This window comes from Eptesicus fuscus, chromosome 2 (genome assembly GCF_027574615.1).
Source record: "Eptesicus fuscus isolate TK198812 chromosome 2, DD_ASM_mEF_20220401, whole genome shotgun sequence".
Classification (NCBI taxonomy): Eukaryota; Metazoa; Chordata; class Mammalia; order Chiroptera; family Vespertilionidae; genus Eptesicus; species Eptesicus fuscus.
In genome coordinates, this window is record NC_072474.1 from 107,019,804 (window position 1) to 107,035,672 (window position 15,869).

General features: G+C 40.2%; 1 protein-coding gene across 1 annotated transcript; it reads left to right on the forward strand.

The window, feature by feature from the left end:
- Positions 1-201: 201 nt before the first annotated feature.
- Positions 202-14,270, forward strand: LOC103285004 (heat shock protein HSP 90-beta-like). The gene is given in 5 exon segments (XM_054722372.1): positions 202-311; positions 8,700-8,875; positions 8,878-9,268; positions 12,098-12,247; positions 14,111-14,270. Coding segments are annotated over 5 exon segments (987 nt in total).
- The last annotated feature ends 1,599 nt before the right edge of the window (positions 14,271-15,869 follow it).

The following is a 15,869-nucleotide window of genomic DNA, read 5'->3' on the forward strand; positions in this document are numbered from 1 at the left end:
AAGCTTAGGCCCGCTCCCCAGGGGATTCGGCCTAAGCTAGCAGTCAGACATCCCTCTGGCATCCCAGGAGCCCTCGGGGGATGTCCAACTAACAGCTTAGGCCCTCTCCCCAAGGAAGCAGGCCTATGCCATTAGTTGGACATCCTTAGTGCTGCCATGAGGCAGGAGAAGCTCCCGCCACCAACGCTGCACTGGTCAGCCATGAGCCGGCTTCTGGCTGACTGGCGCTTACTGTGGAAGCACACTGACCCTCAAGGCAATGCTGGTGGAGTTGACTGTCAGATTCAGCTCACTGTCAGCAGCACGCTCCTGTATTGAGCGTCTGCCCCCTGGTGATCAGTGTGCATCATAGCAACTAGTCATTCCTGGTTGTTCTGTCTTTAGGGTCAATTTGCATATTACCCTTTTCTTACATAGGATTTTAGAGCTGGATGGCATGATATTTTGGGGAAGGAAGATTATTCTAAGAGCCTGGTAAATCATACAATATTATTTATATGTGTAGGAAAGTCTCTGCCTGAAACATCTTTCATAAGACTTAGTGATAATGGGTAACTTTCAGGCATTTGGGAATCTTCAAGAGAACCAAAGTTATCATTCCTCTTCCTCACCTTCTGGAAATGGGACAAGTGAATAAGGTAGCTGGAATCTACACTATTTATTATAGAGGGATCTGTTATTGGAGACTGTGTTTAATATCTGTGGGCTAGTGGGTTTCCAGAAGTGGACAGACCACACACCTTGCCACAGAGGTCATTACCATTTTAAGACTGTAAGGCAGCCTTAATTACTGTGATCTGAAAACATAGTCGCATCTCCAAAAGTAAATATTCGATGACTGGGTCAAGGATGAATGAAGTTAGTTACTATCCCAGGAACAGGGATTCTGCCGTAATTGCCAGGAATATTATCATTTGAAGAAGGAGAGAAGAGAGGAGAGGTGGTGGCTGGAAGAAGAAATGAAACAGGAGAGGTGTCTCTTCCTCCTTCTGTTTCATCCTAAATGGTAATTACACTGTGTTTATGCTGATAGACAATGGGGGAGAGGGGAGAGAGAGAGAGAGCCAGAGAGAGAGAGCCAGAGAGAGAGAGAGAGAGAGAGAGAGAGAGAGAGAGAGAGAGACAGAGACAGAGAGACAGAGACAGAGAGAGAGAGAGAGAAGGAAAAGAAGGAGGAGGAGGAGGAGGAGGAGGAGGAGGAGGAGGAGGAGGAGGAGGAGGAGGGAAAGGAGGAGGAGGAGGAAGAGGAGGAGAAGGAGGGTTCGGGGAGGAGGAGGGGGAGGAAGTAGAGGAATAACCAAGGAATTAAAATCTTGGAGAAGACAATAGGAAAGGTGATTGAGACTTGACCATTGGAGGGACTGATCTTTGAAAGATGAAGGAACATTTTCTTCATTGAAATCAGAGGAAAAAGGGAAAGTGCTGGGGGCAGGGGGGGGTGCGGGGGGGGGGGACCAGGGAGGATTCAGATGATCACTGGAAGGACTTCCTTTCTGAATGCTTCTGTTTTCACCATCAAGTATGAGAGGGAAAAATTCCTACTTGAAATTTTTCAAGAGTTGGGTGGGAAGGAGAGGTGCTAAAGATATGAAATACTGTGAGTTATGAGAGAAAATGAGATTGCTAGAAAACTATAATGGGCTACAGGAAAGATTTGAAGACTCCTTTAAGTATTGGTGAATTTCTCAGCATAAGATCCACATACCTAGAAAATTAAAAGTTGGCTCTTGTCTAATTTTACTGGTAATTATATCTACTTAAACATTAATTTCAAGCTATTTGTTTTTTATTGGAACTTGCAACTTATACTTTAGCAGACCAAGTCAAGGGGAAAAGAGAAAGCAACTCAGGAGTATACTAATACCACTTTTACACTGATTTCAGGGCTCATCCAGAGAAAGAGCTCCTATAAGATGTCTGAAAACATTTTGAGTAAAATGTTAAACTTTTCAGTGTCTAAAACAAATAAACTAACAAAAACAAAGATGACTTTGGAACATGAATTTAAAATGAATTTACCTTGCTGGCCTGTAAGAAGGTGGCTTCATGGATAAAAACCTTTTCCATGGCTACAGATGCAGGTTGGGAGAGAAAATCTTTACCCCAGAATTCAGGAAACTTTCTAGAAGAGTTGCACCTGCAGCATAAATACAATAGGGAAAGCTAAGGAAATGCTATCTGACTCCTTTCTCCCTCTCCTTTGGCCTTAGCCCAGTTCAGGATACATGATTTATCTCCCATATTACACAGGCCTCCAGATTTGATTTTATTATTATTATTTTTGTTGTTGTTGTTAATACTCGCCTGAGGATATTTTTCCATTGATTTTTAGGGAGAGTGGAAGAGAGAAAGACAGAGAGAAACACTGATGTGAGAGAAATGCATCGATTGGTTGCCTCCTGCATGATCCCTGACCATGGGCCCTGGCTGAGGAGGAGCCTGCAACCAAGGTACATGCCCTTGACCAGAATCGAACCTGGAACCCTTTGGTCCACAGGTTAAGGCTCTATCCACTGAGCCAAACCAGCTAGGACCAGATCTTCAGATTTTAAACTTCAGTGTCTCCAATCCAGCCTACTTAAAATGATTCAATAGCTTTTCATTGCACTCCAAATAACGATGAAAAACCCCTGCCTTAAGGTCCTGAATATCTGGCTTCTGCCTTCCTTTCCAGGCTCAACTCATAACCTTGACCCTTCACTGTACTGCAGTGGCCTTTTCTCAGATTCTTGAACAATCTGTTCTCTCTGGTGGTCTCAGGGCCTTTGCCCAGTTGTATTGTCCCGAGTTCCCCAGAGAAAGAGAACCAATAGGGTGTGTGTGTGTGTGTGAGTGTGAGAGAGAGAGAGAGAGGGGAGAGAGAGAGAGGGAGAGAGAAAGCAAGAGAGTGAGAGAGAGTTTAAAGAATTGGCTCAGGTGTGACTGTGGAGGCTGGGAAGTCGGAAACTTGCAGGGCATGCTAGCAGGCTGGAGGCCCAGGCAAGAGGTGATGTTGCATTCCCCAGTCCAAAGGCCTTGTGGAGGCCGAAATCCTTCTTTCTCAAGAGACTTTTGTCTTCTCTCTTAAGCCTTCAACTGATTGGATGAGGCCCATACACACTGGGAAGGTAATCTACTTTACTCAAAGTCTACTGATTGAAATGTTAACCTGACCTAAAAAATACCTTCACAGCCACATAGAGACTGGTATTTGACCAATGCCTCCCAGTCCCTCTCTCCTTTCCTGCTTCACGTCCCTTTCCCTCACTCCAGCTGTCCTGGAATCGAGCGCCTCAATAGAGTCTTAGCACGTAGGCTTTGCCTTAGGCTCTGTTTTGCAGAGCATCTGGGTTTAGACAATTATTTAATCCTCCTGATGGGAGGATAAGATCCAGTTTGTGTCTTGAATGCTCGTCTTGGCTGCTAACAGATAGAAGGGGGAAAAGAGAGGAACCGGATGGCCTACTTAGGAGTTTATAGAGATGGTCCAATAAAAGGTGATGGTGGCTTGGAAAAGAATGGCAGCTGTGGAAATAGAAATAAGTGAAAACGCTGGAGATTTAGCTGCCTCTTCCTCCCTAGTCCTTTTCACGTGCACTATCATTGTTCGTTTACGCACTTGCCTATCTAACTATGAAAGCTCTGTCTATAGGTATTGCCAGTGTGCCTCAGAACTGTACTATGTTTCTGTTTATGAAGGAGGCTTAATGACAATTCCAGGTGTTCTGAAAACTATACCAATAGTTTATTCAGAAGATTACAATGGACTAACCCTAGGAAGGGGAATAGATATATTGATATACCTCAAGATGTTCTGAGAGGGAAAGGGGGTGCTATTCATTGTTATTGTAGGACTACAACAGGAATAAATAAGAACTGTCTCAGAAAAAATCTGGATGTATGTTCACACTAAGTATACATCCGCTACAAATAGTTTGCTACCAACTTAAAAAGCAAAGCAGTCCCATAAGTCTTCCTACTTATGAATGTATACCTCTGACAGGATCTGTGCTGGGCAAAAGTCCATTAGTTATTAGTTTTCTTCACTAAATGCAAAATAATGTGAGAGCTCTATGAAATTATTTTATTATCCATTAGAAAAAGGAAACAGAAACATCATAGAGTAACATGTTAGCTCTCCTGGCTAAGCTCAGCGATTTGGAAAGCACTGGAGACTAGCCTTAAGCGCTCTAGCCAAGCAGAACCTACTTGTATATCTCTTCCTCCATTTACTTTTTGCGTAACCATATAAGCCTCCTGTATCCTAAAAACACTAACATAATAGTCTAACAGTTACAATACTTTTAGCTGTGAGAGAATATTTACTCCAGGATTAAGCCAAAATAACACCATAGGGATTTATGGATATATTTATGTATTCCTTCATTCAACTAATAATTGCCGAGTAGTCACCATACGAGAGGCATGGTTCTTCATGCTGGAATGCAGCAGTGAAAAAGCAGGCAAACCTACTGCCCAAGTGACACTCATACCCTAATGGGAGAGCAGAGAAGTCTCACACCTCCTCCCCCCCAAACACACACACCAAACAATAACAACCACCACAAAGGCTCTATTATAAAATGACAGATGCTGTTCAGTGAGGAAACTTTGGCAGGTGAAAGCTGGCAAATGGCCAGATGCACTTCTTTAGAAAAGTGTCAGGTGGTTTTCTCTTAGGAATGGTATTTGAGCAGAGATTTGAGGAAAGGAGGGAATAAGGAGAATAGCTGTGGGGGGGGGGGGGGGGGGGGGGGCGCGGAGAGGTGGCATTCCAGGCAGAGGGAACAGAAAATGCAATGTCCTGAGTGAGAATTAGTTTGGCCTTTACAAAACAAATTTATTGCTACAGAGGAGTGGGCAAGGGAGAAAGAGTGTGAGATGACTGGGAAGAATGGCGTGAGAAGTTCAGGAGTAGGAATGGCTTCAGGAAAGACTTGGTTCAGAGTTTAAATGAAGATGATATCAAAATTTCTGTTCGGGTTAGAGGTTGTTCTCTCGTGAAATCAAAGAATGAGTTCACAAAGAGATGAGCAAAAGCAGTTTTATTACAGAAAAGCTCCCTGCTGCAGGGAGGGGACCCAACCCAGTTACTGGGGCAGTTCCTTTGTCTAGGGGTTACTATGTGCCCTGCTAACTTCCCATTGGTTGGTTTCAAAAAATTCAGCCTAACAACATCCATACATTTTAAACTTCAGGGTTCCTGCTCATTTTCCCCATCCTGTGTGTTCAGCACTGGATCATGGCCCTTTGTTCTTGGGATTTCACATGGGCGGGCTTTAATATTTTTTCTGATATAGTTAATCAAGTTAACCAGATAAAAATGGTTTTTAAATCTGTCAAGTAGGTATTACCAATATTTAATTAAAGACAAAACTTTGCCCCACTGGCATTTTTAGTGCTTGATTTAGTTGACAATTTTGATACACTCTGGAAAAATATCAAGCACACAATTCTGTAATAAAAAAAAACCTGAAATACTAGAGGTGTATCCTTTTTATCAATTTAGCCCTCCCTAAATTGTACTAAACCTGGTTTTTAGATAAAGTTAACATATTTTCAGCTTTAAAAAAGTTCATATATGCATAAGGTTTACCAACATTAAACACTAAAACAAACAAGCTTATTTCTCTCAAAATAACTAAAATATTTTATCCTACATCAGCACATACTGTGATCAGTAGACACATTATAAGCCATATTTGTAGTTTGGAAAATTGGCCTTTATACAATGATGTAGCTACAAATTCACATTTTAAGATTCAAAATGGTTATTTGGGCTCATGCATTCCCTTCTTCTTATTAAATGTCATTACACAAGGAGTCTAAAAATAAGAATATATTTATCATGACTTGGAAGCATAGGGTTTCCATCAAAGGTTGAGGCTCTTTGAAAAATTGTTGACAAGTATCAAGCAGATGGAGGCACAGGAGAGGTCTGTCTATTAGGTAGGTGGGTAGCTTTTCTCATCACAAGACCCGGAAAATAAAAACCTAAGCTTGGAATAATAAGGAATGGAGGTGAGAGTTAGCTAGCTAGATGATATGGAGGTGAATACTATGTCAGAGCTCTTTGTACTCAAGTGACTAGTCACAGCAGATCCCTTTAAACTTTCCTTGACCAACATGGAGAAGCCACCACCACCAACTGCAATAGTAAAGGATTTTCCTCAAGGCTCAGCTTCATAGGAACTTTTCCCTTCCCATTTGAAAATGCAGTTGAGAACTAATTCTTGGCTACCTTACAGGCTGGAGTGGGCCAGGAATCAGTCACCTGCTTTAGTGGCTGGACAGGACCTGCTAGACAAGCAGAAACACATCCTTCCCTGTGCTTTGTGGCCATCTGTATCCCCAGTCTACCACAATCAAACCACAGAAAATATAAGCATCCTCCTCCTCTTTTGCAGGGGATGAAAACTTAAGCATAACCCCTGAAAAACAAACCACAAGTCATATTACTAGGCAAACATAGACCTCTTGTTTAAGAACATGCGGAGCAAAATCACCAGGTGTGTGAAAGGACTCAGGAGGCTAACAGAAGGTAGGGCAGAAGAATCAGTACAAATGCAATCCTGTGAAATGGACTTCATAAAAGTGGAAAGAAACCCAAAAGTTCTTCCTTCTCTTATTTACCAGATAATTGGAGAAACGTTGTATGTACCAACATGGACATAGCAATATGAGATTAGGAACTCATATTCCTGGGGAAAAACATCATTACTAAATTTTAAAATGCAAACCTCAGACAAATGAGGAAATATATTACAAGTGACAATCTCAATTAGGGACTTAGGAAATAAACTAAAGAAATTCTCTCAGAAGTACATAAAAAGATAAGGGAGAAAAAAAAATCTGTTACTGAGGACAGAGCTCTAAGAAAGCCAATCTATAATAATAAAAGGGTAATATGCTAAATAGACTGGATGTCATTCTGGAGTCCTTCCTGATGAAGCCGGGGCGAAGGGAAGCCAACCCTGGTCCCAGGTGCCTGTGGGCGGCCAGAGGGGGGAAGCAGCCAGGGTCCTGGGTGCTTGCGGGCAGCCAGAGGAGGGCCCCGGGTGCTGGAGGGAAGCCGGTGCCAGCAGCCGGGGAAGGAAGGCCTATTCATGCACATATTTTCATGCATTGGGCCTCTAGTATATTAATAATACAAAATGCCAGAAAAGAAAATCAGAGTAAATGAAAGAGAAACAAAAACCATTAAAAAGAATAGAAAAATACTTTTCTGAGAGGAAATAAAGATTATAATTTTAACATTAAAAGGACCACTGAATACCAAATAAATTAATAAAAAATATGTATGTAAAATATATGTTGTTTGTACTTTTTAAATAATTTCAAAGGAAAAGAACAAATTAAACAAGCATCCATTGTGAAGAAGCACAAGGAAAAATATTACCTACAAAAGAGAAAATTTGGATCATTTCTTTTCTTTTTAAAAAAGGTAGACAATGGAGCAATATTGACAGAGATTTTGGAAAGAATATTTATAACCCACAAATTCTATATGTTCATTAAAGGTATTGCTCAAATGTGTGAGCAGAACTTGTATGTGACTTTAAATGTGCATTATTTCCTTCAATTTTAGTCAAACGCATTATAATTTTTTTCCTTGCAATTGTGACTATTTTCTTCTTATTGATCCAGTGAAATGTGACTAACAGTGTGTAAATTTTCCTAGAAATGGAAGTACAACATCATTTTCAATCTCTTTTTTCACTCATTCTCCTGCTTAGAAAGTGGATATGATCACTAGCATTGGAGCAACCAGCTGAGATCATGAATATGGTAACTGCTCGGGGAGGAAACGTGTAAAACTGGGTAACTGACAACATTCATGGCTCTATCAAGTGAGGTCTGGACATCCCATGCTCAGACTTCTCTTATGTGAGAAATAAATTTGAATATATTTTAAGACATTTTTCATTTGGGTTTGTTGTTGTTGTTGTTGTTGTTGTTAAATATAACCAAATATGATCCTAACCAATATGACTTACAAAAGGGGAGACACTATTCATATGCTTATAAAGACTCATGATATAAAGAACCTAAATATCTCTTCTAAAACATATTATTTAGGAAATACTCAGGCCACCTGAGAACTGAATAATTATGACTCAGATATGACTAAGACATGTGGCCATAGGAACAGTAAAATTTGAGAGCTGATTTCCAAACAATTGTTAAAATTGATATAAACAGATGTTAAATGCATAATGTAGCAATTAAATTAATACCAATCATCTGGTTGCAAAACTCAAGATTGTTCACCAAAATGTGAGAGTTGTGGGATGTGAAGGAAAGGAAATACAGCGTACAAATTGCTCATCCCATGAGGCAGAATCAATGATTCATTCTAAAATGGATAATTACATTGCAAGAGAAATAGGTGTTCAAAGTTTTAAACAGATAGGCATCCACTAATAGAATAAAAATAAGTAATGTTTTTATTCCTTTGGAGAAAGCAGTAGGATCAAAAGACGGGAAAAAGAAAACAGCCAGGCTATATAAATAGCCAGAAGTCTATTAAAGGCAATTGAAGTAAGATTTCATTAGTCAGAATTATTTGGGGTTCAAGTGAGACTTATTTGACTTTAAGTTCAGAATCAGTTAAGATTTGCTTAAGCTACTCTTGAGTCACCCTCGAGTACTCTTCTTGTAGTGTGTGAACAAAACACAGTCCCTGCCCGCCCTGCTCCCTAGTACTTGCATCTCTTCAGCTCCAAGCTGCCGGAGGAAGTACACCATGGAGAGGAGGAGGTGGGGACGTTTGCCTTCCAGGCAGAAATGGCCCAACTCATATCTCTCATCATCAATATCTTCTATTCCAACAAGGAATTGATCAGTAGTACTTCTGATGCCTTGGATAAGATACATTATGAGAGCCTGACAGACCCAAGTTAGACCGTGAAAAATAGCTGAAAACTGACATCATCTCAAACCCCCAGGAATGCACCTTGACTCTGGTGGACACAGGCATTGGCATGACCAAAGCTCCTCTCATAAATAATCTGGGAGCCATTGCCAAGTCTGGTACAAAGGCATTTACGGCGGGTCTTCAGGCCGGTTTGGACATCTCCAGGATTAGACAATTTGGTGATGGCTTTTCTGCCTACCTAGTGGCAGAGAAAGTGGTTGTGATCACAAAGCACAGTGATGATGAGCAGTATGCCTGGAAGACCTCTGTTGGAGGTTTCTTCATGGCACAACCTCACCACAGTGAGCCTCTTGGCTGGGGTACCAAAGTGATCCTCTACCTTGAAGAACAGACAGAGTACTTAAAGACGATGTGGGTCAAAGATCCCTGGTCAAGGGCATGCACCCCAATTGCAAGTTCCCCAGCCCTGACCAATGTGTCTCCCTCATGTCGATATTTCTCTCTGTTTCTCTCTCCCTCCTCCTCCCTTCCTTCCACCCTCTCTAGAAATCAATGGAAAAAATATCCCCAGGTGAGGATTAAAACTAATAGTAAAATTAAAAAAAATTTAAAGATATGTGTATTAGTTTACATATTTAAAAACTATCATTGCACTCCATCTTTGCAGAACAAGATAAAACAAACTAGGGAAGCTTTGGGTTCAAGTCCATAAGGTCCCGAATTGGTTTGGAGGGGTTGTGCCAATGTGTAGGCAAAGATGGTCCCGGGCACCCATCTCAGGCCTCCTTAGACTGGGCACATGTGGCACCTGTGGGCATTTTTTATTTTGTAATAAATTCAGAAGGCAGAGAATTCTCAGAAAAGGCAGGAGCCAGAGAGAGGTTTCATTTCTCCAGCACTGAGAAACCACCCAGTCCTACAGGTTCCACAAAATGCCTGGTGAATTCGCAAGCCTCTGGAACTTAGGCCCATAAAACATTGTGGAATTTCACCAACCCATATGTCTTCAAAGAGTGTGGTTGAGGAAGAGGGAGAAGAGTATTCAACTGCCATTTCCAAAACCCCAAAAAGGGCACTGAAATGATTTGCATGCTCCATATTCCAAATAGCTTGACTGATGTGATGCATGAAATTGCATAAACAGGGGGTCCCCCCAACATGTATACACACGTTAACAGATGATAGCTCCATTTTGAAAATGAAATGTATTTTAATAAACACTGCCTTTATAATTATTCAAGGTATGTGTATACATTTTTGGGATACTATATATATATATATATATATATGTATATGTAACTTATATACATATATATAATTTACATACATATTTGCATATAAATTATATATATGAATATCTCTATATCATTAATATATATCTATACATATAAATATCATGTAAAATATATGGATATATGAAAAGATAGACACTGAACTATGATTGCTCAATTTTTGGTGCTTTTAATTATTTATTTCTATCTGTATTTTCCCAATGGACAAAATATAATTAAAAGGGTGACAAGTCCACAAATAAAATTAGTTCCTATGTATTATGTTCCCTTTCTTGCTTTTAAACACACACACACACAACACACACACACACAGACACACACACACACACAATGAATGCATTCTCCTAAGACCAAATTAAGGACAGAGCAGGGCTGTATGAATGTGTTTTGTCCAAATAGTATCTTTTTATACTGTATAATTAGTAGCAATTGATGTGACCTGTGGTTGGCTATGAACTGGGAGTTGAGAGGTGGGGCCAGAATATCTCAGAAAATGCAGGCAAACTGTATCAAACAAAGACCTCCTCCCTCGGCTTAAATCTGGTGCCCTACAAGGGCTGTCTAGGCCAATTGGTAGAAGTTTGATAGGCTCAGCTTTTATCCAGTTTTAAAGTTTAACCTTGAGTCCTTTTACCTAAATCAAGAAGCTTTTTTTAAGAGTCAGATCATGCATGCTTTTCATAAGCAGCAGAGGTACTGCATATCTGTTCCAAGTCAAATTTTGGAAGCAGTTATTCTTGAAAGTTGTTTTTTTTTTTTCTTTCCTGTGGCATTTCATGGAAAACACTTGCACCAGCCAACAAGTCATGGGTATGTTAGACCGAAAAGAGTCTTAATATGAACAAGCTAATTAAAGCCAGGGGAACAAATGCAATTGAACAATTTTGGTTTACAATACAATGATGTAGGTGGAAAGAATCTTGAAAAGTCACCTACTTCAACTATCGTGTTTAAAATAAAGGATACCGCCAACCTTCCATTTATCACTCTCTCCAACCAATGGATATCTGCCCTGTTTTCCAAACGATTTAGGAAATACAAGCCCCCCAGGTTAATTCTGCCCTCTGGTAGTTTTCAGGATTGTAGAATTATTTGAATGTATTTTGTTGCAAATTAAACTATAAAGCATTTTATTATTTGTGTATTATCATTTGTGATCTGATTCTGGGGCCTCCATATATCTTCTTTCCTACTGTATTTCAGTTCCCAATTTCCACTTCTCTGCTGCATTAAGTTGGGATTTGTTATTGTTACAAGCAACAAGGACTCACCTGTGTTAGTGTCACAATGAAATTAACAGCTTTGTAATGAGCCCACCTGGCTGGGCTGACTTGTTTCCCAGAATCCCCTTTAATGGTACATTTCGTTAGGGTCAGATATAAAGAAGATTCTCTCCAGAGCCGGAGAGAGGAAGGAAGGCGGCAGCTGTTTTGTAGGATACATCAGCTGTTGCCAATCGGCTGACTTACCTCCTTCACTCCTGAATCCTTCAAGTGGTTCTGGGACGTGTGTGTGTCGGACACAGGTTCAACGACTTGAAGAAGGGTTCAGCTTGTGCAAGATACTCATTGCAAAGTCAGAAGCAACAAGAATGGACACAGGCTTCAGAGCATCCCTGTGGAGTTCCAGCTCTTCTCATGGGGTTCCGCTCTGCTGTGGTCTCCTCTTCCCGAAGGTTTTCCAGGGGAAGTTGGGGCTCTCGCCTGTTAGATGTCCAGGGCCCCTGTGTTGACTCCTTAGCCAGCACCCATCATTAGGTAAACCAATACTCAGTAATAAATTCCTTAATAAATACCGACATATGGTTGACCTCTATAAGCTAGACAGCTGGACAAAATGGGTCATGGGTCAATTGGGGATCAACAGAAAATTGCATCACCCTATGCAGCAGCCCAGATAAACTTAGGAGAGAAAACCTCTTTTTATGGAGGGGCTTTTGTAAACAAAGAGTCCATTGGAGGAAACAGAAGCATCGTGGCTTCTCATTGGCTGAGCTATGGCAGTCTCCCATTGGCTGGGCTGTTACTGGGCCAGTTTTAGTAAAGAAATCCCACTTCCTGTCGGAGATGCTGGTGCAGCTTCCCGCGCTGAGTGACAGGTGAGTGAGAGGCCTCTCTTCCAGCCTCCAGCCTCCACTTGAAATGAGGTTTCCGTTTATTAATTGTCACAACGCGCCGTGGGTTCTGCTCCTCTGGTCGAACCCTGCCTGCTGCCTGCAGGAACAGAACTGGAGAGCAAGAGTTCAGATGAGAAACTAAGCCTGCCCTTCATCTCCACCCCTCCTCAGTGTAGCTTCGAGGTTTTCCTCTGTGCACAGTTTTCCTGTGCATGCCCAGAAAACATGGAAAAGACTGCCCAGCGAGTTAGGAGAATTACTTCAATGCCCAACTACTTAAAGAGACACCAATTCCCTTGTTCAGTATTTGTTTTCCTATCAGGACAAATTCTAAGTCTGAAGATACAGACTGTGTTGAACACTTACGAATCCTTATACCACGGTCATGAGCCAGCTGCTGTTTCGGGGTGGGGGTGGGGGTGTGGGGTTCCACGGAAGAAACGGGGTGCGTCTGGTACCCACCACTAGGTCAGAGGCAGCTGAACAAAAAAAAAAAATAAATAAATAAATAAATAAATAAAAAAAGGAGTGGGGGTCCGGGACTCCAATGGCATTTACATGGGAGAGGAGAAAATGAGGGTCTGGCCAGGCCTGATGACTACCAGGACACACGGATAAAAGCATGATGGTTGTTTCTGGCTGGTGCCTGTTCTGATCAGCTGACGCAATGTCCTGTAAGTTAAACATTTCAGTATCACTACCCTGCCCCCTCTCTCCTCACCTCCCCTCCCCCCCCCCCCCCCCCAACCACACACACACACACACACACACACACACACAGATTCAACTCAAAACGCTCACTCATTCATGCAAATCATGTTCTTGGAGTCTGTCATAGGCTGTAAGCACAATGTTGATACCCGGGAAAGCTGAGTCGGAGGCACGGTTGTAGTGGAAGAGTGTGTAAATTAGAGGGAGAGACAGACCCTTCCAACTCCAGTAATGGAAGCATTGGATCCAGAGTCGGGTATTTAGATTAATTCTTCACTTTTCCATTTATTATCATTTTGACCATGTAATGTTTTTAAAATATATATTTTTATTGACTTAACAATGAGAGGGAGAGAGAGATGGAAACATCAGTGATGAGAGAGAGTCATTGATTGGCTGCCTCCTGCATGCCCCACACTGGGGATCCAGCCTGCAACTGGGCATGTGTCCTGACCAAGAATTGAACCATGACCTCCTGGTTCACGGGTCCAAGCTCAACTACCAAGCCATACTGGCAAGCTTGACAATGTAATTTTATGGCATAGTCAGTCTGCAAGGAAATAGACTACCTACATTCTAACTTCATCATTAAACCTGAATGATCTTGGTTCTGTTACTTAATCTTTCAGGGTAAAGTTTTTATGTCCAAAATTAAGGGTAGAATTGTTATGAAAATAAAACAATACTGTGTGAAAGAATGTATCATAAGACAGGCATGTGCCCCCTTTTAAACAAATTTCATTGGAGCTTTTTGTTTAATCAAAATTTTTTAAAACTTGGAAATGCTGAAATTTTCAAAGTCTTTTTCAGCAGCTAGAAATATAATCATAATTTTAATATTTGGCTATTAACTTGATCAATTATATAAATAGACTTTTGAAAACGCCATTATTATATTTGTAGAATTAACCATGCTTGATTTTTATTTTCTTCATTCTCCTGGATTTAATTAACCTGGAATGCATTTAAGATTTTAAAAAATCTGTATGTGGAGGGTATGATCTTGATGCACAAACAAAGAAGTATCACCGTTTTTACTACTTTTAAATCAATTTAATTCCAACTTCAAGTCCATATGCCTGTGGGTTGGCAGGAAATTCAGTGTCAGTTATTCTTGAGTCTCTTTCCCATTAGACTGAGGCAGTGCCGTTTCTATGGTCTTACAAAGCACCCAGGCATTGGAGGAAACCCTTGTCATCAGTCATCTCTGCTCCTCAGTTGCTCCCAAGCCACCTATTACTCTGGCCTAGATCCCCAAGCTGCCATTTCTCTCGGAGGTTTCCCTGCTTCTTAGACGATGCCAGAGCAGAGTGCAGGCCCCTGAGGTTTTAGGGAATTATAAATCTCTCCTTTCTCACCAGTTTGAGGAATTTCTTCTTTTCTTCCCTCTCAGTAAAAACTGATCTCCACCTGGAAGAGTCTCTTCAGTGGTGCTTTTGCAAAAGAGGGAGAGAAACGTTCAAGGCAACCAACGGATTTCTATCATGAATGCTTAGGGCTGAGTAGGGGCATATATCTAGAGACTAGCAACATAATTTGATAACATGAATTGTGACACTTTCCATTTCTCCCAGGCTTTTTAACAATTTAAGCAACACAATATCAGCTTCTTCTCAGGGTTGGGAAGGATTTTTTGCTAAAACCATCTGAGCTTCATGCCTTTTCAGAGACTAGCTTTTTTTTTTTTTTTTTTTATGAGTATTTCAATTGGTTACATGGTTATTGGCATATTTAGATTTTGTTCCTTTATTAAGTCAATTTTAACAGTCTCAACTTTTCTAAAAAAAAAGTGTTCATCTTATTGGTTTTGTTATGTGTTCAGAGAATTACACCTTAGTACTATAATTTTTAAAACCTCACCTGTTCCTGGGTTTCCAAATAACAGTCTTTACTTTTTGTTTGATTAGATTATTTAGAAAATGTGTCTATTTTACTGTTATATTTCAGAAGTTCAGCTCTTAATTATATACTTAAATTAATTCTAATTTAATTTTTCTAGTTTCAAGTGTATTAATTTCTGCCTTGTTTTTCAATTTCTTTCACTAGGTTTGTTTTATTTTTGTTTTCTAGCTTTTTTAATTCAAGGCTTAGTTTTTTTGTTTCCAACTCAATGTTGCATTTGCCTCGATCCTGGTAATAGTCACCCCTTAGTTTTGATGGGGCTGGTAATTGTTTTGTAACCTTCTAATAACAATTTTGTTTCCATTGTCCAAAGGTTCTTTGTTATATTTTAATAGAATATTTTAAGTTCTTCATATATTTGATGTCTGTAATTGTTTTATACACAGGCAAACACACACACACACAGACACTTATATCCCCTAGTTTTATTGAGGTGTGATCTGCAAACATTTTCTTTGAAATTTGTTTTGAAGGGTTTATATTAATTATTTTATATATTTAACATTAATGACCTCCACTTTCTCCTTGTCAAATAACATTTGACACTGAGGCTAAGAGTTCAAAACCAGTTCTAGAACTTTCTATGTGTGTAGCACTATATTTGTTCTAACTAAGGTTCCATCCTGTTTCTGGAACTTAATTGATGATTGCTCATTGTTCTCTTATGTTCTGGTGCAATGGTGGTCTCATTATTTCATGATGCATTCTCTACCCTTGACTCATAAAACCCTTGATTTTAGTTTTCTTTTTACCTCCTTAACTATAATTTCTCAGACATTTTATTAGCTACTCTTACTCTGTGTATCCTTTATTGAAATTTTTATCTTGGTTCTCTCTTTTTGCAAATGAGATTGTGTTGAACAAGTTCCTTTATTTCTGTAATATCAACTATTTATTTTATATTTTCTTTTCAGTACCTTGAGCACATCTTTCATTCTAACAACTACACTCTCAACACAATCAGCAGAACATTATTTTGTCTCTTTGAAAT